Source organism: Apus apus, chromosome 5 (genome assembly GCF_020740795.1).
Source record: "Apus apus isolate bApuApu2 chromosome 5, bApuApu2.pri.cur, whole genome shotgun sequence".
NCBI classification, from domain to species: domain Eukaryota; kingdom Metazoa; phylum Chordata; class Aves; order Apodiformes; family Apodidae; genus Apus; species Apus apus.
Window position 1 is genome coordinate 19,665,064 of NC_067286.1, and position 20,671 is coordinate 19,685,734.

At 40.1% G+C, this 20,671-nt stretch overlaps 1 protein-coding gene and 1 long non-coding RNA gene across 9 annotated transcripts in view; one reads left to right on the forward strand and one right to left on the reverse strand.

The window, feature by feature from the left end:
- The window catches only part of CPT1A (carnitine palmitoyltransferase 1A), an 86,976-nt gene extending 71,310 nt beyond the window's left edge, over positions 1–15,666 (reverse strand). Inside the window, exons 1-5 of one of the 8 annotated variants that reach the window (XM_051620265.1) lie at positions 15,512–15,666; positions 2,969–3,048; positions 2,675–2,829; positions 1,458–1,597; positions 911–1,082 (exon numbers count right to left, since the gene is read on the reverse strand). In XM_051620265.1, coding sequence (XP_051476225.1) covers positions 911–1,082; positions 1,458–1,597; positions 2,675–2,815 — 453 coding nt within the window. In that variant the 5' untranslated portion in view covers positions 2,816–2,829; positions 2,969–3,048; positions 15,512–15,666. Of the gene's footprint in view, positions 1–12; positions 76–910; positions 1,083–1,457; positions 1,598–2,674; positions 2,830–2,968; positions 3,049–15,067; positions 15,357–15,489 lie in introns of those variants that run through there. The other 7 variants (XM_051620262.1, XM_051620264.1, XM_051620267.1 and 4 more) reach the window with 7 other exon arrangements.
- A 186-nt stretch (positions 15,667–15,852) lies between these two features.
- LOC127385047 (uncharacterized) lies at positions 15,853–17,008 on the forward strand. Its single transcript, XR_007889582.1, has 2 exons — positions 15,853–16,068; positions 16,707–17,008. It is a non-coding gene; the product is annotated as an uncharacterized LOC127385047 (long non-coding RNA).
- The last annotated feature ends 3,663 nt before the right edge of the window (positions 17,009–20,671 follow it).

Consider the following 20,671-nt stretch of genomic DNA (forward strand, 5'->3'; position numbering starts at 1 on the left):
AGAAAGCCTTACCATTCAGAGCCTGTACTGTACAAATTCGAGTCATGAGGCTCCTTATACTGCTTCCAGGAGAAACTATTAATTAGAAATTTAATTTGTAACAGGTGAACATTAAATTCTAATTCTATTCTGGTACCTTGTCTTTTACATATTTCACAATGTTGTTAGTCTAGCACACATCAGCTACTCTGAGGCTGCAGAGACTAGCTTTATCAGAGTAAGGCACTTAAGTTATTTCTACAATACAGGCAAAAGTGAGTTGAAATAACTAAGTCCAAGTAACAAAAATCCACTCTCTTGGTGCTCCTATATATACATTTCCTCTATAACTATCCTTTAATGATCCTTTTCCAAAGCACCACAATAATAAATTTTAGTAAGGTCACTCTTATGCTTATGTGAAAACTGCATAACAAGCTACCCCTTATGTTTTTTCTCCAACTCTTTTTGGAAGCATACCACTAAATCAATTGAAAGGACATTCAATAGTATTTTCTTCAACCATTAAGCTTAATTTTAGAATGGATGACTAGAAAGCCTAGCATTTCAACAAAGAATTAGGGTAGCACTTTCTGGAGAGGACAAGTTTCTTCGGTGCTGCAGCACAAATTCTTTAAGCTGTTATTTGCATAGTGAAGAAGTGGGTATTTGAGTCACACAGTCTTGAAGGCTTTGGCAAATTTAGACATTATCCTTCAAGTTTTTAATCTTTCTTCTATGAGGCCATCCTAAATAGTTTAATTATAGCATCAGAAGGATGACAGTAATTAGTAAAAATATCTACCTAATAGCCTCCTGTCTCATGACACAGAAAACACAAGCAAGAAAAAACCTACAGTGTTCTCTCTTAGGGCTTTGAATAAAGATCCAACATAAGTTAAAATGAAACAGGAAGTTGATATATCCTTACCATCCAAAGCTTGGTGCCTGCAGAAATTTTGCCATGTTCAGCGAACATCCAACCATGATAGGAAAGCAGCATTTTTAGAGAGTAGCGCATTGTGACAATAAGGGCAACCCAAAGCCCTGTGCCAAAAAGTATTCCACTTACGACGTTCTGTGTTTGGTTTGACATATAGCCACTATTTAAAACAAAAGCCAGCATGTGCCAGTTAATGTCAGCTTACGTTTTAAAGACAGCCTAATACCACAAACCTAAGTTTAACGGTACTGCAGGCAGACATTACACAAGCTTCATGCCTGTTTAGCCCTTTTTCATGAACACCTTTCCAAACACCCTCTCATGTACCAAGATCAACGCCAACAGAAAACAACATACTAATACTTGTATCACAACCTACCTATTTCATACCCTTATACATCTGGTTTTTGGGAGGCTTACTCTGCCACCAACACACTGTTCAAAAACTGATAAATTTAAACTGGATGAACTTTAAGAGTTTCTACAAATAAAACTCATTTCCTTTAGAGGAACAGTAACTTTTCAGTGTACTTACGTTGTATCAAGTGTTCGGTTGATTTTAGCTATTATTCCTAAAGAAGGATCAATTTTGGCATACATTGTTGACATCACACCCACAACTACAATAAGCCAGCTAGATGGGCTAGCAGGATAAACGCCAGTGATAATTCCATTCTGGAAAGAAAAGCCTTCACATAATTTTTTTATACCTAAGCAGTTGACTTCATATTACCATAGAAAGGAACAAAAATCAACACAGTTAAGTAATTTAGCTTTAAACAAGAATATTACCCAGTATTTTCTTATGTATGCTTAACTCAGGAATAGGGAATGGATTTAGTTAAGTTTAACTGCTAAGGAAATTGTCACAATGACACCAAGAATTAAAGGAACTTTTACGTTTTTTTGTAGACAACACTGATCCTGCTGCAAGTCTTACTAAAAACACTGAGATTAGTAAACAAATGACACTTCAAAAATTCTCACACTGAGTTAGGTCTCTCTAAATGAATACATAGCAAAAAAATTCTACGGAACAAGACACTGAAAATCAAAATAAAGGGTCTAATATAAACAGTCCTCTTCATAGCTTAATAAGTTTCATTAAGACTGCTATTAAAAATATGGTTTTGAAAGACATGTTGAAGATTGCCTGTAGCTTATCTAGTTTGTTACTAATAAAAAGAGATACTTACCATTAATGATCCCATGAACAAAACAATACATTCACAACAACCTATATAAAATACTTCATCAGAAATGTTACTACTTAGCATAACTTGTAAAAGATACGTGTTTAGGTAATTTTTTGAAAACAGCAAATATTCTCCTTAATTTGAAAATTTAATTTTTGGCAAAGAATACAGAGATACAAGACTACACTCCTTGTTTTATATGTGATTTGAGACTAAAAATCACAACTAGTTATATTTCTGAGTTTTGCTAAAAGATTACATAATTACATGATGTGTGAAGAGAGTGAAGTAAATGAAAGCTGTTGTTAAGTTCTACGTGTTTCAACTTGCTTCCACAGAATAAAACAAAAAGATGTACCTTTTCAGTCTTTAGAGCATCACCCAGTGCCTACCTTCCACAGTACCCTTTGTCTTATCTAAAACCCACGTGTTTTACAATAAGGAAATTCATTTGCCATAAAGGCAAAAAAAAATGTTTTGCCCAAACAAAACTTCAATAAATCTATAAGATATTAAATAATCCTCAAGTGTGGTGGACTTGATTAATTTAAAATACCTTGAATCTGATGAACTTTTTCTTCCATGAATGGACACCAGATAGGTAAATTTGTTTGAGTGCCTCATGGCTCATCCGCAGGTCAATCCCATCTGGAGTTACGGTGAATTGAAAAGCTACTGCTTGATGAGCTTCTGCCATTATCAGAGGGAGTTCTGTCAAAAAATAAAGTTAAAAAAAGATTTTCTTTTTGCTCAAAGGAACTAGAAGCTAGTCCATTTCTAGCAAGATACCTCCTACATGGTGATTCTGGGAAATATTTCAAAGTATGCCAAATTTATGAACAGTACTTGCCTTTCCTTTACAGGCTATGCTTGTATTTCAGTTTGAGCGTCCAGTATGTTATATTAAGGTACCTCTTCTAACCACAAGAGCTGAAAATGGAACCAAAACAGTCTCATGTAATTTAAGCTTTTAGGCAGCATTGCAGCAAGCTGAATATCATGAATATATGCATTATATAAAAATTCATAGCACCAAAAGCTATAATATTTTAAAAAGTGTATCACAAGTACATAGCATCTCATTCAGTAATGATAGAGGAGATTCAGAAAGCGGGGATTTTTTTCATTATTTTGAAAGAAAAGGTATTTCAAATATTCACCTCAGCTAGAAAAATAAAGCTGATTCTGGCCACATTTTCATATCTTAATTTCAAGCTAATTAGTCACAGCAATAAGACACCATAACCCCTGTGGCTCTGATTTCTGACTGGCAAATAAGTGCAACATCAAAACTATGCAAAGTTGAGGAAATCAAATCACAACTCTCAGAAAAATTACCTTCACAGAAACAAATCTGAAATTAGGAGAAAATTTATGGAACTGCCACTCAGTTTAACTGTCCAAAGAAATATCCACAACAGTGACAATATAGAAAATAAGACCATCATAATGGGCAGGCATAACATGCTCAAATGAAAGACACTGAAAATAGAAACGTAACTGTGATTCTTTTTACATGTTTATGTCTCAACTCTGTCTTAGGATACAGCCAATTCAAATTGAACTGTACAGTCTTATTATCAGCTAATCTTCATAGCTTCTTTCTTTATGTAACCAACATTTCTACACAAATATCCTGGAAATTACCCCTACTATTAATCCAGAGTAATGTTGTTTGAGTATTTATAATCAAGACACAGATTTTTGCTGATAGGTTCTATGTATAACACTGAAATGGTCTAAGCTCCATTTTTCTGGGGAGGCCATTGTGATTCTTAAGTCTTTTGTATACAATTCATGAATATTTACCAAATACAGATGTTTGCCAAAACATCCGTGCATAATCCCAGAAACCAGATCCTCTTACAAGTATGGCAAAAAGGTAGAGGTATCTATAATTTCATCAGGATTCAAAATTCTAATTTCACATTTTTACTGGCACAAAATATCAATACTAAGGCTTTAAGGTGGTTCTGGGATTTCTGTTTAAGCAAAATCAAAAGAAAGTACAACTACTTCATGCCTTTAATTCCTAAAGGCTGAAATTTACATTTCTTTTGCTAACCTGAAGCTTAGACTTTGTAATTAAATTCTGGTAGATGCTCATCCCCTGTTGAGCAGCATGTGAGGGCTAACCAGTGCAGTTTAGCTGGGAATATCAAAAGCAGTTTATTATGACTGTAGTGCTGTTCCTCTAGTCTGTAAATATTCTACTATGTACAAGTCACCTGGAGCATAAAGAAGGGTTGCAAAGGTGTATGAGTAGACAACTAGGGAATGCACTGTGAATGCTGCCGTAATTGTAGGCTTAGGAAATAAATACACAATATAGGGCAAGGAGCATCAGGCAGAGATGAACAAGATTAAGTGCTGTTGGTCAGCATCTTGAAAGGTTGCTGATCAATAGGTAGTGATTGTTCGCAATAGAACTACTGTTACACTGGCTGATGATAATTCACAGATCTCCTAAATCCATCCATTCTAGAAGCTGAGTCTCAGTGTCATACATATAGTATTCAATTTGATCTATAAACATACGGTGTCTGCTAAGACAACAAAGAGACAGAGGCAGCTTTGAACACCAGTTTCAAGCCTTTTAAGACAAGCCCTGTAAGCCCTAGTAACAACTGCAATTTGTAGTACTTAATGACTCTGTCACTAACAACTGTCTTATTCATAGCAGCCTTGTTGTAGACAAGTATCAGGAAGTCAAAGTCAGCTGTTCATTCATTTAAATTGTACATTACCAGTTCATTATTGAGACCAAAAGTGCAAGAGCACAACAAAACTGACAGGCAGCAGCAATACATAGTATACGTGAACTCAAGGCTTGCAAAAGGGAAAAAAGTTAGGAATTCATCATGTTTAGCTGTACTATTAAGACCGGGATAAAAAAAAAAAAGACCAAAAAAAAAGACAACAGAAAGAGCAATATTCCCATATGGAGAATCAGACACCTGGATTTGTCTCAAGGGCCAGTTCACTTCACAAGGTGGGCCAGCTCACTCATGGAATTCTGTATTCTGGAATGCCAGTGTCTTAAATACCAGATCAACTAGTTTCTACTACCCTTCAGCTCCCCTGTGGCTTCTCAGCCTGGGAATTTGTAACCATACTCCTCATTGTTTCTGAAGAGAAAGAACTTCAGGATCCCTTCCCTTTTAAGGCACATGCATTTCTACTGTCTAAGGCAGAAAAAGATTATCAAATAGCATCGATAATGAACAGTGAACCTGATATTTTAATGAAATGAAACTTAGCATGATCATAAAATTGAACAAGCTTCAGTAAGGAAATTATTTATTCCCAAATGAAGAAATATGAATCCAGCAAGAATTAATTCTGAATCAAGTAAACAAGCTCTGAAAACAAAGACGAGTCTAGTTCTAGGGTCGTATTACTTGACCCTAAGATGTGACACAATTAAATGACTTGTTTCTTTTCATATCCTTTTCCTTTACTTAAATGTAAGCCTTTAATACTGTTCTGAATTACAACAGCTGAACACCAAAGACTTCCTGAAATTCCCTTCTTTGAACACTTATTTTCCTCCTTAAAGGACAATTTAATCATAAGCTGCAGTACACTTCCCCTCCTTTGCATTCTTCTACTGTCACGTGCTTGCTAGCAAAGTAGGTAAAAGGGCACAGGCCAGAGAAGCATGTGTTAAGACTTACAAAGTTGACTTGCCAATGTTAATAAGGCAGCTCGCACATCAATCAGCTAACACTGAAACAAAAACTTCTTCTAACTTTAGGCATTTTATCTGCAAAATATTTCAGTAAATTAACATCATTCCCAAGAGAATGCCACAAACGAGATTTTTACTTTCTCAGCAGTTTTGACAAGTCTTACTTAAATGGAAAAAAAGAGCACAATAATTTCAAGAAGTAATATGAAATGACTATTTTAATTCCTTTCAGTATTCTCTCATTAATTTAATATATCTTAAAAAACACACTTGCCCCTTAAAACTTGGCTTCTTTTTCTTTTAATTAAAGGAGAAAACTACTTGTTTCTTGCTCTTTTCTGGGTTTACTTCAACTCAAATATGCTGTAACAGCTGCAGATGTTTCTACTCTTCCCTTGCCATACTCTGCTTGAGCCAACTAAAACTTACCACAGCTTCTTTTCCATTGCTATAAACCAGTACAGCTACATTGGATGTCACTTTTAAGCCAAGAAAACACATAACACACTAGAAGGGTTAAGCCCTGATAAACTTAATGGTCTGAAAAACTTTGCAGCATACAGCCTCCTCAGACTGCTGTTTTTTCAGTTTCAGGACATTTACTCTATGGAGATTGAGGTTCAACTCAGACTACTCACAGACCTTATAATTTTAGGTTGCAGACACTGAACAGTCAATTCTGTATGTCTTGGATGCCCCTACAGGCATGGAAGGAGGTGAGGACCTCAGCCCTGGAAGCTAGAAGAGATACAACGTGCTGGATGGCTGGTAATGTCTCTGTGAAGCACATAACACAGAACACAATGTCCAAAAGACAGTGAAAGAAATACCATGTGCATCTTAAGGAGCACCAAACCACAATAAAAAAGTTTAATTCATTACAGTACCTTGCACAAAACGGAGGTATTAATTCCTGAAGCAGTTACCTTTGGAAATGCTATTGAGTATGAAACGTCCTGTGTTTCTGTAAATTCTGTAAGCTTTACATGGATAAAATGACTGTACTAAAAGTAGTAAAGTTGCCATCTCTGCCTTATTAAAAGCAACTCCTCTACTTTAAGGGGATATCCACGTGGTCTCTTATCTCAGAACTCAGCCTCTTGTTTTCCATACATTGCTCAGCTCATGCCATCCATCTTTTTCCCCCAATTCCTATGCCTCTTAGAACAAGCATAACCTCATCATTTCTCTTTGGCAGGAGTCCAAATATCCACAGGAAAGAGCCATATTATATAAATGTAGTTTTATATCTATAGTTTGTTTTTCTGCAAAGGAAGCAACAAATGCAGAGAAAAACTGGAGAGAAATCTGATTCACGTGACCAAATTAGCTAATACCTTGGTGAAAGACTTAATTCTATGACTCTCACTTGCAGACTGTCTCAACAATCTTGTTTGGGGCTATCCTTGGAGATATTTGACATCTATTTATAGATAAGTTTTTATATACAGGGCATACACTGTCAATAGACAAACTAAGGTCACAAAACAATTCTCTCCAATTATTCTACATTGACAATTAAAGTTTGAGAGTTACTTGGAAAAGCAGTGGATGCTGCATACAGTTTTTCTGAGAACACTGCTATGTACCACCCCACGCAGGTTTCATACTGCCAGAGCCCCACAGGCTGTTCATAGATAGTAAGCAGACTTGCAGCATTACACGTCCCTGTGCTAAGAGCTAGAACATGCTACATCTTGAGGTATGATGGCAGTTCTGATTTCAGAACTGTGTTTGTGCCGAGACAAATTATTTTCTCTAACCTATTTAAGCTATTACTATATAAATTTGCATTTTCTGCTCTCCTAGAAAGCCAAAATTATGAACACATTTATACAAATCAATGAGTTGTTTATGTTCCATTCTGTTCATTTCATAGCAAACTAAAAGCAAAAGAATTCCAAACACTGAGATGTCCATCCAAGTTTCTTCATGCATTATTCCAAATTTCTCTTCAGATTTCTGTTATTGATGCTTCTGTCAGTCCAAGTCTTCAATACCACCTACACAAAGTAATTCAGACTACCCTATAGCAGCTGACTTTCCCTAGATACTGTGCTTGCAATAAAATGTTATGTAGCGAAGCACAACAAAGCCAGTGCCAACACCTGAAAATAACTTGCTAGCATGTTAAGTTTACTTCCACACTTTGCCAACTACAGTTTAATGGCAACTTTCATATATAAAGCCATTCCAGAAGAGGATGTAGTCTACCAATAATAAAGGTTGCTCGAGTTTTTTTTTTCGTTTTGTTGAAAAATACTCCTGCAAACAAGGCTCTCCAAACCAAAGCACAGCAAATACTTATATATTAAGCAGCAGGATCTCTTCTTACACAGACATAAAGGGTTAGTCTTCCAAAAAGTTTTTAAAGTGTGCTTGTCTTTGTGGCATTCATCAAGTATTTCTTCACCTGTCTGCATTCTGCAGAGTCTATCAATTTTACATCCTTGATTCAAAAGTAGTAGCTGTAAAATCTATTTAAAAGGTTGAAGACAAAAAACCCCTCACAACAAAACAAAAACCAAGAAACAGGAAGCAAACCGCAGATGGATTCACAAGTATAGGGACGGAAACTTTGAGAAGTGGCTGATCAACCAGAAGGTTTCACTGCCGTCCAGATGGACCTTGACCAGCTGTAGAAATGGGCAGGCTGAAACCTTATTAAGTTTAAAAAGAAGTGCAAAGTCCTGCAACTAGGGAGGAATAACCCCATACATGCTGGAAACAGACTGGCTGGAAAGCAACTTTGCAACAAGTTGCATACAACCCAGTAAGGTGTCTGTACAGCAAAGACAGCTAACGGAATCCTGGCAACATTAGGAGGAGTGTTACCACCAGGTTGAGCGAGGATTCTTCCCTTCTACTCAGTGCTGGTGAGGTCCCCAAATACCATGTGCAGTTCTGGTCTGTCGAGTAACATAAGAGAAACTGAACTACTGGAGAGAGTTCCTTTAAGAGCCACTAAGAGGATTAAAAAAAGCTTGAAGCATCAGTCCTGTATTTTATACAGTTTTAACTGCATAACCAGCAGAGACACTTAATGAAATTTAATGTAGGAATCTTTGTAATAGATCTGCTTAAAAAAAGAAACCTACTTTAAGAACACTAAGGCGTGAACAAGAAATCCTATGCTTTGACTGCTTTAAATGAGTGACACACCTTGGAAGGTAAATTGGTAGTGGCAGTCAAACATTTAAAAAAAAAAAGTTTTTGGCAGCTGACAAAAATGTACTATTAGCTTGGAGAATATAAGAAGCTGAATTTTGCAGAAGAATTTTAGAGAGATTTTGTGTGAACTTTTCAGACAATGATTCACCTGAATTTTCAACATTATTGTAGTAACTTTGTCCTCACTAAAAAGAACCAGGGTGTCATTGTAGAGGGTTTTTAAATGTATGTTGGTATTTTAAACACTGCTACTGTTCAATAAGAGTGCTAGTCTTCAGGCAGCAGGTTGATTTCTGGAGCTGACCTTAACTACCATGTATACTGCAGTGATACAGTGGGAAACAATACGAACTCCTATAAAAAAATAAGCCCTTGGAATTTTATGTTACATGTACATATCTATCTGGAGGAAACATTGACTGTTCCTATCAATAATAGAACTGATGTGACTTCAATAAAGTGTTTTCATGGAGTTTTCTATAAATGCAATAGTGTCAGACACTGAAGTATATGCTGCAGAGCAGCATCCAGCACTGACTCAGTAAGTCAAGGTCCCATCCATTCCTATGCAAGTGACTACCTCCCCATCACTATTTAACACAAATACCAAAATTCTGTCCTAATTCTTGACAGCTGATTAAGTAAGGCAGTTAATCAGAGAATGCCAAAAGGTTGCTAAAGACTCTGGAGCATTTGGTGTTCCTCTCGTTCACAGATGAACATAGTTAAAACTAAAGCTAAATAAAAAGCATTCAATTTTTAATATAAACCCAAAGAACAAAGTTCAGAGTTTAATGCCTTTCAAAGGAAATTCAGGTATTGACCTATAAAATCTTCAGGAAACCATATGAAATATACAGCTTAAACATTTAAGAATGACCAAAAAGACTGTGTGGTCTCTCTTGTATGTGTTTCTTGGATATTCTACTAGCTAATGCCACTTCCTTATATACTCCACTTCTGCAAACAGGTAATGATATTCAAGTCTCAGAAAAAGTAGAGTTTATTCATAGTTCAAGTGATACTTTGCAAGACACTGACTTCTGAACTTACCATAAAAATTAACCAGACACTGTTATTCACTTCAGAAATTCTAAGCAGCTTCCTTGCATGCTCATCTTCAATATCTAACCATGCTTCAACATATAAAGACACTGATACTTGCTGCTCTCAAGTCTTACCAATAACTCATCTATCTTACAATGATTAATCATATTCTACAGACACAAAATCAGTAAGAGAAATCTGAGAAGAGTGAAGCTGAGTAATTTCTGTGCAATGAAAAGTCTTGTGGACTGAATCATTTACAGGACTTCTCAGGTGCATCTAATGACCATGGCATAGAAATGAAACAGAGACGAAATAATCAATCTCTTTTAAAACTTAGAATCATAGAATACTTTGGGCTGGAAAAGACCTTTAAGATCATCAAGTCCAACCATTAACGAAGTCCACAACTAAACCATGTCCCTAAGCACCACTTCTACATGACTTCTAAATACCTCCAGGGATGGTGACTCAACCACTTCCCTAGGCAGCCTGCTCCAACGCTTGACAACCCTTTTGGTGAATAAATTTTTCCTAATATCCAACCTAAATCTCCACTAATATAACTTGAGGCTACTTTCCCTTGTCCTATTACTTGTTACTCAGGAGAAGAGAACCTCCTTTCAGGTAGCTGTAGAGAGCAATAAGGTCTCCCCTCCAGCCTCCTTTTCTCCAGGCTTAATAACCCTAGTTCCCTCAGCCACTCCTCATAAGACTTGCTCTCTAGACCCTTCACCAGCTCCATTGCCCTGCTTTGGACATGCTCCAGCACCTCAGTGTCTTTCTTATACTGAGGTGCCCAAAACTGAACACATTATTAAAGATGCAGCCTCTCCACTGTAAAGAACAGGGGAACAGTTGCATCCATAGTCTTACTGGCTACACTATGAATTAAACTGAATTAATATAGCATTCAATCAAGTATTATTTGATCTGATGAAAACAAACTGACAGGATCTCTCATGCCACTTCAGTTGTGAATGGCACATACTAAAACCAGTTTAAGCCTCCTAGAAGCTGAATCTGTTGTTTATATGGCAGTTCTCTCTCATAGGGTTCCCAAATTACTATGCCATGAGTGAAGTGGCTTAAGCCACCTAGAAAGAGACAGAAGCTTGTCCTTCAACAGCCATCCAACCCTTCCCACCCTCACCTACAGCTGATAGCCATGGTCCCTTGGAGTTGCAGAAGTCTTAAAGGACTTCTCACATCTAAAAAATAAACAAATGTTGTGGCTCAAGACAAGGTGGATAACTGAACACATGTATTTTCCCAGACGCAGCAACACTTGAACCTACTGCAAACATCATCTGCAGCAACCAGTTTGAAATCAGAACAGGCAAGGAGTCTGCAGTAACTTGCTGTACCAGTGAAAAACCTGTCAGCTTGCATCCTGTCCTCAGCAGTTCTCCAAAATCACCTGTGGGCAAATATTAGGTGCAAGCATCTCCTTTGGCATCTTGTGCAAATTTCTTTAACACTTTCCCAAGTGCTAAACTGGAGCAAGAGGCATATATGGAAGACAAGACGCAATAATAAACAGAACAATGAATGAAACATGAGCATATCTGAAGCTGTCTTCCTTAAGAGCAGACTTGAGATATACTTGTTACACAGAAATCTTCTGTCCTGCAAGCTCACTGCAGCTGGGATCTCAAATAGGTTAGGACACACTGAAAGGCAGATTTGTTCCAATGCTGCTAGCTCCTAATAGGCATTACACTACAACAGTGGCAAACACTCAGTTGTAGCTCTGAAATAGAAAGTCAAGAAAAACAGCTGGAGCTCTGATTCACACACAGCTTGCAACTGCTCAGAGGGACTACATCAGACTGGAACAATTTTAGAAAACCTGATGGCAATGGAGAGAGTAGTCATAAACAGCAGCTCTGAAACACTGTTTTCCATTACACTGGATGAATGCATCATCCAGATCAATCTGTCCTCATCTAACAGGTCTGAGATGGTGAGGAACTATGCAGTGAAAGAAAGTTTGTCTGCTATCCACTTAGTTGTTTCTGAAGGCTCAAACTAGTGATAGGTAGCTAGTGCAACAAGCAAGATTATATCAGGGCTAGACTCCAATGCTAGTTTCAACTTTCAGTCTAAGACATCCAGGTGTTTGCATGCACATTTTAAACTCCTATAACGGATAACACAGATGCCATCAGGATTTATTGGAGATGTTCACAAAATAGACTGTTTTCACTTTCACTTCCCAGGAGAAAAGCCACAGATCACAAATTGTCTGCTCACCTGATCAAGCCAGAGACAGGCAAAGCAGTAAAAGAGACTGGCTATAGCAGACAATGTGCTAATGACTAGGCTAGCAGCAAGGAACACTTATTAATCCCTAGAATTTCTGGATTACATGGCTTCTCTCCCCAAATAGCATGCTCCTGTAAAAGATGGTTCCAAAATGTACAATTCAACAAAAACTACAACACACTGATATGCTTCATGACTGTAATAAAATAGGAACTTTTACAACTGTCATATTAAGGGGTTTTCTGCCTATCCAGAGTAGGACATGCCTTTAGAGCCTTTAGGTTATGCTAGTCTCTCTTGCAATACATGTTAGTTACATTATACACATCCCAACCTCTTCTGACCTTCTAGAAATTTAGAACAATCTCTCTGAGTATGAGACAAGCATACAAAATTAAAGCACTGCACAGTTATACCTTGCAGAAACTTCCCCCACCCCCAAAAAAACCAAACCACAAAACCAAGCAAAAAACCCCCAGGCTGTAGGACCCAGGTATTTATTTTCAATAGTGCCATAAAAGACATACCTAGGAATTGAGATTATGTAACTTCTATCCCTTCTCTCTCCCTTTGCACTAAGGAGCTCCAATGCTCAGGAAGTAATGAAGAATTACTACCTTATCTATAACAACAGGTATTTCTGGAATGGGAGGACTTTAATGAGACATGGAAGATTTTAGGACTTTGGAGATCCTGGAAAATGGACAGCAATGTTTGGTGACCAAAGGCAAACTGAGTGAATTGCTCTTATAGTAGTTCAATGATCATTTACTGTAGAAGGTTGAAAGACCTGAACAAGTTATTTCAGCTTGTATAAGGTTGTAAGACTGAAGAACCAGCTTCAAACATCTTATAAATATTTAAATTGACGTTAATCCAATACTTGGAAAAAAAGTGGTGTTTTTCAGTCAGCTGTATCTTGTTTTTCTGAACATGTAGAGTGCAGGACTACGACACAGCAAGCTGCAGGACAAAGACAACGGTTTTCAAATATTTAAAAAATATAAAATACACAGTTGTCTGAGTTGTTTGTTTCATGCTCAAGATTCAACATTCCGACTATTCCTGCATGCAGCGAGCATACACATTCTCCCAGCCAAGCACTCATCTAACATCGATCGCTTTAAAACTTATTTTATTTGCTCCGGAGCGTGCACTGCCTCCGCCTCCTCTCTCCTCGAGATTTCCACCCCGGAAAGTCGGGAGCTGCCAGGCGATCAGCACCGCCGCTGGAAGGCCTCTGTGGGCCGCTCCTTAACCCCCAGGCACGCCTCCCCGCTCTCGAGCTGGTCACGTGACCACTCCCGAGAACTGGGTGAAAGGTAGCGCCGCGGCACCGCCCACCAGTCAGGCCTGCGGCGGGGGCAGCCCCGCCTCGGGCTACCGGCACCCCCAACTTCTGCAGGCTTTTTAATGCATGGCCGACACCAAGCAAAAGTTTCCAAAGAGAAGGACCGCAAGCAACGACGGAAGCAAAGTATATCTCAAAGCAAGGAGGAAAAAGAGGTGTACTTAGCTTGTGCAATTTTAATAAGTTTCTCTGCTGGTTCTTAGTGCTAAAAAGCCTTAGATGTTTTATGTTACAGTTTTCTCTAACCAAAAATAACGTTTCTTCCTGGAACAGGCTCTTGAATAAAGGCTGTTAACATTCCAAAATTTTAAAGAGCCCTCAGATCAGCTTAGCTTTCAAACCAAATCACAGCTCTGACAGAGCTATGACAGAAATGTAACGATACATTTCCTAAACTAGTAGACATCCACATTGTACTTACCTACACTATCACCTGTGCTATTAAAAACCTGTAATTATTAGTTTATATCAGTATGCTCACAACAGGAAAAGAACCTGCTAACTACTACTGAAGACTACAGTAATTTTTTCATATAACATCCGATATAAGTAGTCAGAAAACATATGAAGAGCTTGCAGATCTGGAAACTGAAGAAGCCAGACACTTAGGAAAACACAACCGTTTAAGGAAAGAAGATTGAAAGCATTAGGTCTTCCCCATTCTCAGTGTTACATTCCTACAAACCAGTGACAAGGAAGTGAGTAGTTTTCTGCACGGTAATCTCTAAATAGCAAAATTTAAATACGATTGATTTCTAAGTGCTGACAAACTGCCAGGTGAGAGGAAGAGTAAGGTATTTGTCTTGATCTGCTTTGCACTTTTCTCTTTCCAGAAAACGTGTTTCCTGTTACAGTTCCATCAACACTAGTATAGATCTGTTATAATCGAGTTAAAACAGAAGTAATATTTTAGGGTGATTTTTCTATTTAATCCAAAAAACACTGCAAAATATGAAAGTTGTGCAAAAATGAGGCAAGAAAACGGGAGTTATGAGATGCTGCAAAAATCTTAATCTACCTTTTGAAACAAGTCTAATTAGCATTCTCACCCAGTAAACCTGACATGCCACGAACAAAGCATAACATTTTCTGTCTGTATCTCAAAAGCAGTTTGCACTGACTGGGGCTTGTATATGTTTCACAGCCTGCAATGAGCATGAGCATATGGACTAGAGCCTCCCTCTCACTCACACACAATTAAGTACGCAGTTTGTCCACGCTTGAAAATACATCGCTGATAGCGACTCGAGCGCACGCTTCTACAGAGCTGAAACTCGTTCTGGTAATGGGTCAAAGCAGCTCCACTAAGCCCCGAAGCTTCGTTAACGCGGCTTATCTCCCGTGTAACTCAGTAACACCACTCCCTCGCCATCAACCCTTCCCCCTCTCCGCTCCCTTATTTGCAGCAGTAAGGAACTAACCATCAAGCCAGGGGAAAAGGCGAGAAAGATGCCAAGGACATTTTGCCTTTCCAGAGTGGCCCCGCGCCAGCCCGGATGGACTCCCCCGACACACGCCGCTGCCAGCACCCCCCCTGCGTTTTCAGCCTTTCCTTCAGCAAGGATAAACCCCGCGTCTTCCCTCAGCGCCAAGGTGGACGGCAGTGCTCTGCGGGCGCGCCCCCCCTGGTGAGGGCGGGGAGGAGTGGAGCGGCAACTCCGTCAATCAGCCGGACATAGAGGAACACGGCCCGTCGCTGCTCCTCTACCCCGTTCCCCTGGGGCCGCTGGAGACCACCGCCTGCAGGCGGCAGAGCTAAACCGAGCAAGGCGGCGATCGAAGACCTACGCCCCACATCTGCCCGGGGCCCGCTGCTGACGAGCTGGCTCCCCTTCCCACTCACCCGCTGAAAGTATAACGGTTACCGGCTCTCAAGGCAGTACAGGCCGCGCTGAGTTGCAGCTGAGAGCAGCACCAACATGAAACGAAAGACACAGCGACCGCTCCCTCTCGAGCCCTGCGAGAGCCGGGCTTGCCGCCCGCTCCCCCATTGGCTGCTACGGCATAAGGGCGGATCCCGGATGGGGCAGGGGAGGAGATGCGCAGAACTGCCCATGTGGGCGGAGCGGAGGAGGGAAGTGAGGTGCGTACTGGTAGGTGGGGGAGGGGCGGTTCGGACTGCGTGGTTGGCTGGGTACCCGGGGCAGGGCCGAGGGAGGGGGCAGTGGCACCTGACGTGGAAGATGGGGCGCGGAGGTGGGGTTGCGGTGTGCTGAGTCCTAGGGTTGCCACGAAACAGTCTGCACGGTCTCACAGCCGTCCCAGGGAAAGAAGCTCCAGGGATTGCGGGGCGAAGCCCCAGGGATGGACTTTGGGAAGTACTGCGCATGTGGGACCTGTTCGGTGGTGCAGCCGGGGAGCCAAGATGGCCTCGCTGAGAAAGACCTGTTTGCTCACTCTGCTCCACTGGAATTTGAAGGAAGTAAATACACTAAATAAATATCAGCTAAAGTTACTTTATTTTAAAAATGCAAAATCATTAAAATAATTCAAATGAAAGCATATATGTCAGTCTCAGTGCAGAACGGGACTCAATTTTAAATTAGTACTTTTAAAATTTGTAACAGGCCAGTCACTTCTAAGAGCTTAAAGCTTGAATATCTGATGAAGTCTCTTTAAACTAGTACAAGTTGAGATTCATACATTTTTCTCTTGTGGGCCAGTCCACCCAGCCACACACTCCCGCCTGCTGCGGTTTCCAGGATGTGGTTGAAGGCTCCAGAGCACACAAGTATATGACCAAATGCAGACACATGGACACTACAGACTAGGTTTCTTCCTTACCCTTAAGATAATACAGTATCAACAGAAAAAACGAAACCCTTCTGGGCAGAATTTTCCTTTCAAGTGTTCTGTGCCTAATGATGCAATTTTAAGAAAATGCCATTATTTCAGAAGTATGCTGGTTTTGACTGGGATTGAGCTAATTTTCTTCACCCTAGGTAGTCTTTGTTTTGGACTTGTGCTGGAAACGGTGTTGGTAGTACAGGGATGCTTTCCTTACTGTTGAGCAGTGCTTAGACAGACTCAGGGGCCTTTTCTGCTTCTCATACCATGCAGATAATGAGTAAGCTGGGAGCACACAAGAACTTGGGAGGGAACACAGCTGAGATGGCTGACCTCAACTGACCAAAGGGAAATTCCGTGCCATACATCATGCTCAGCATATAAACCTGGCGGAAGAAGGGGGGAACCTTTGGAGAGCTGGCTTTTGTCTTCCCAAGTAATCATTATGCAGGATGGAGCCATGCTTTCCTGCAGATGGCTGAACACCTGCCTGCCAACAGGAAATAGTGAATTAATTCCTTATTTTGCTTTGTTTTCATGGTTTTTGCTTTACCTATTAAACCATCTTTATCTCAGCTCATGAATTTTCTCACATTTTCTCTCCTGATTTGCTCCGTCATCCCACTGGGCTACATGGTGCTTAGTGACCAGCTTGGCTTAAACTATCACAAGAAGGTTACATAAAAGAAGAAAGCAAGGGGAGGAGAAGAAAAAGAAGAGGCATTCAGAACTATTAGCAGGAGGAGAAAGAAAACAAAATAATAGATCACCACAAAACGAACTACACCCCTAGATTCAGTACCATCTGCATGTTTTTATCCGAAGCAGACAGCAATGTATTTGGACAGTTTACAATAAGATAATTAATAGCTTAAAAAGAAAAAATAATCTGTATGTTTCTCATTATGTACAAAGGCACCCTGTTTTGTTAGGTCTTTTAAAATTTTTTTTTAATCTTCCAGGTGCCTTTTACCTTTGAAAATTAAAAAAAAAAAAGAAAAAAAGAAAAGAAACCAAATCTTCTTTTGCTCATTCCATAAAAATCTTAGTCAACATTTTCATCTACACAGTAATCAGGAGTCAATCAGTCAGCTGGGGACAGATATTTGTGTTCATTATTTTGTTCTCCAAATACTTGTGCAAGCTGTCATGTATTGGAGAGCACTAAGATAGAGTGCCTACTTTAACTTGATTCTAAGTCCCATGCAGCTACTCTTGGTAAAGACATGAAAAATATTGCTTCACGTAAGACTGCAATGATTACAGCTTGACAAACCTTGCCTAGGCAAGCTGGCAAATGTAAAGCTTACAGATAATCCTGTGACTATTTCCCACTGGTTTTGACACCCAAGTTAGGCTCTGTTCACTCATTAACCCACAAGGAACAAGCTAGATACCTCTGTAAGCCCATCCTAATCAAAACATTGTGTGTCTTTTATTGTGGCAAGACGCACTGCTCAAGTACTCTTGTCTCCTCTGCTAACCATGTCTCTTCAGCTAAGGGCAATTCTGCTTCTCACGGCTGCAGCTGTAATCAGGGTGGCCTGTGCTTCTGTAGCAACATTTCACTGCTCAGCAAAGGTAGTTTTTCCCATATAATTTACATATTTTTAATTTCTAAAAATTATTAATATCATCAGCACACACTGGACTCAGTGCTCTAAGACCTCCTTATTAATTAATAATGATCCTTGTGATCCAAAGAAATAAAAATAGTCAATGATAGGTCACATTTGTCTATGCCTCAGCAGACTGAAATAATTTCAGTTTACCACAATGGATATGTAGCTCTTGAACTAAATACATTTGGTTATCTTTGGTTACCTATTCCATCTCAGTATTCAGACCAGCTAAGTCCAGGGTATTCAGTCTCCTAAGCTGGAAGGTAAGGACAGAGAGCAGAACTCATAATCCACGTGGAAGCAGTTAAGTACCTGCTACAGCACCTAGACACAAGTCTGTGGGGCTGGATGGAATTAACCCAAAAGTACTGAGGGAGCTGGCGAAGGAGCTTGCCAAGCCTGCCTCTATCACTTACCAATAGTCCTGGTCTACAGAGGAGGTCCCAGAGGACTGGAGGCTTGCCAATGTGACACCTGTCTACAGGAAAGGCTGAAAGGAGGATTTGGGGAACTACAGGCCTGTCAGCCTGACCTTGGTACCAGCGAAAATCATGGAGAGGTTCGTCTTGAGTGCACTCACATGGCAAGTGTAGGACAGCCAGGCGATCAGGCCTAGCCAACATGAGTTCAGGAAAGTCAAGTCTTGCTTGACCAACCTGATCTCCTTCTATGACCAGGTGACCCACATGCTGGATGAGGGAAGAGTTATGGATGTTTCCTATCTTGACTTCAGTAAAGCCTTTGATACCATCTTCCACAGCAATCTCCTAGAGAAGCTGGCTGCACATAGCATAGACAGGTGCACTTTTCACTGGGTAAAAAACTGGCTGGCTGGCCGAGCTTGGAGAGTTGTAGTGAACAGGGTTGGATCCAGTTGGAGGCCAATCACCAGTGGTGTCCCACAGGGCTCAGTTTTGAGGCCAGTCTTAGTCAACATCTTTATTATCTAGATGAGAGGATTGAGTGCTTACTCAGTAAGTTTGCAGACACCAAATTGGGCAGGAGTATTGATCTGCTTGAGGGTTGGAAGGCTCTGCAGAAGGACCTGGACAGGCTGGAACAATGGACAGAGGCCACTTGTATGAGGTTCAATATGGCCAAGGGTCAGGTCTTGCATTTCGGTCACAACAATGCCAGGCAATACTACAGGCTTGGGGAAGAGTGGCTGGAGAGCTGCCTGGTGGAAAAGGACCTGGGGATACTGGTTGACAGTTGGCTTAACATGAGCCAGCAGTGTGCCCAGGTGGCCAGGAAGGCCAACAGCATCCTGGACTGCATCAGGAACAATGTGGCCAGCAGGAGTAAAGAAGTGATCCTGCCCCTGTACTTGGCATTGGTGAGGCTGCACCTCAAATACTGTGTTCAGTTCTGGGCCTCTCACTACATAGACATTGAGTTGTTGGAGTGAGTGCAGAGAAGAGCAACGAGTCTGGTCTAGAGAAGAAGTCCTATGAGGAAAGGCTGACGGAACTGCTCTTACTTAGTTTGGAGAAGAGGAGGCTGAAGGGAGGCCTCATTACTCTCTAGAACTATCTGAAAGGAGGTTGTAGTGAGGTGGGTGTTAGCCACTTCTCCCAAGTGAATAATGATAGGACTAGAGGAAATGGCCTGAAGTTGTCGCCAGGTGAAGTTTAGGCAAGATATTAGGAAGAATTTCTTTACTGACAGAGTGGTCAGGCACTGGAACAGGCTGCCCAGGGAGGTGGTGGAGTCCTGGAGGTGTTCAAGAAATGTGTAGATGTGGCACTTCAGGGCATGCTGTAGTGGGCATGGTGGAGTTTTTTTGTGAGTTGTGTGTTGTTGGTTTTGTGGGGCATGTGGTTGTGGTTTTTTTGGTTTTTTTGTTTGTTTGTTTTTTTCTTTCCCACCCAAGGGTGGACGGTTGGACTCAGTGATCTTAAAGGTCTTTTTCAACCGTGATGATTCTGTGATTATGTGATCTTACACCAGCCCTTCAAGACTTCATGGCTTCTTTATAGCAGTTTTTCTTAACCAGTATACATATATTTCATTATTTGTACCATTGTTTCTTTTTTAACATATTTTAATAATGGCAAAGCACTATAATTTAAACCCAGGTCTGGTCTGGAAATCTGGCTATCTCCAGTATGATTTTGTGGTTTTCTGAGTTGGTGTTTTTTTTTAACTAATTCAGTGTCTCAAGTTGCATAAGTCTAGCATTTTGAATATAGAAAAGCGATTCTTTTAATTTTCTTGAAATAGAATTATTCTGCATATTGGAATTGAATTATCCAAGACCTTTAGAGCACAAATTCATTAGGTGCAGTCTCATTTCTTGATATTTTCCCAGTTTGCTCTCTATTCAAGACACCACTGCAGTTTCATTTTTAACAGGACCAAGACCATTTGTTTTTTTCTTTCATGTTTCCTCCATGATATCTGAAAATGAAGATTCATACTTCATGGTTAGGATGTAAGCACAGGTAAATCAGTGTCCCACAGCAACTTGCTTCTGATGGCCTGAGTGGCAAACCAGTAGTAAGTGAATGAAGAACAGCTCCAAAATGTAACTTTTTATAGATAGGTAAGTGTATGCATCTTTGTATGCCAGGGAGCCAAAGGTGAGAGCAAAGCAGGTAGGATAGGGCCCTCCCA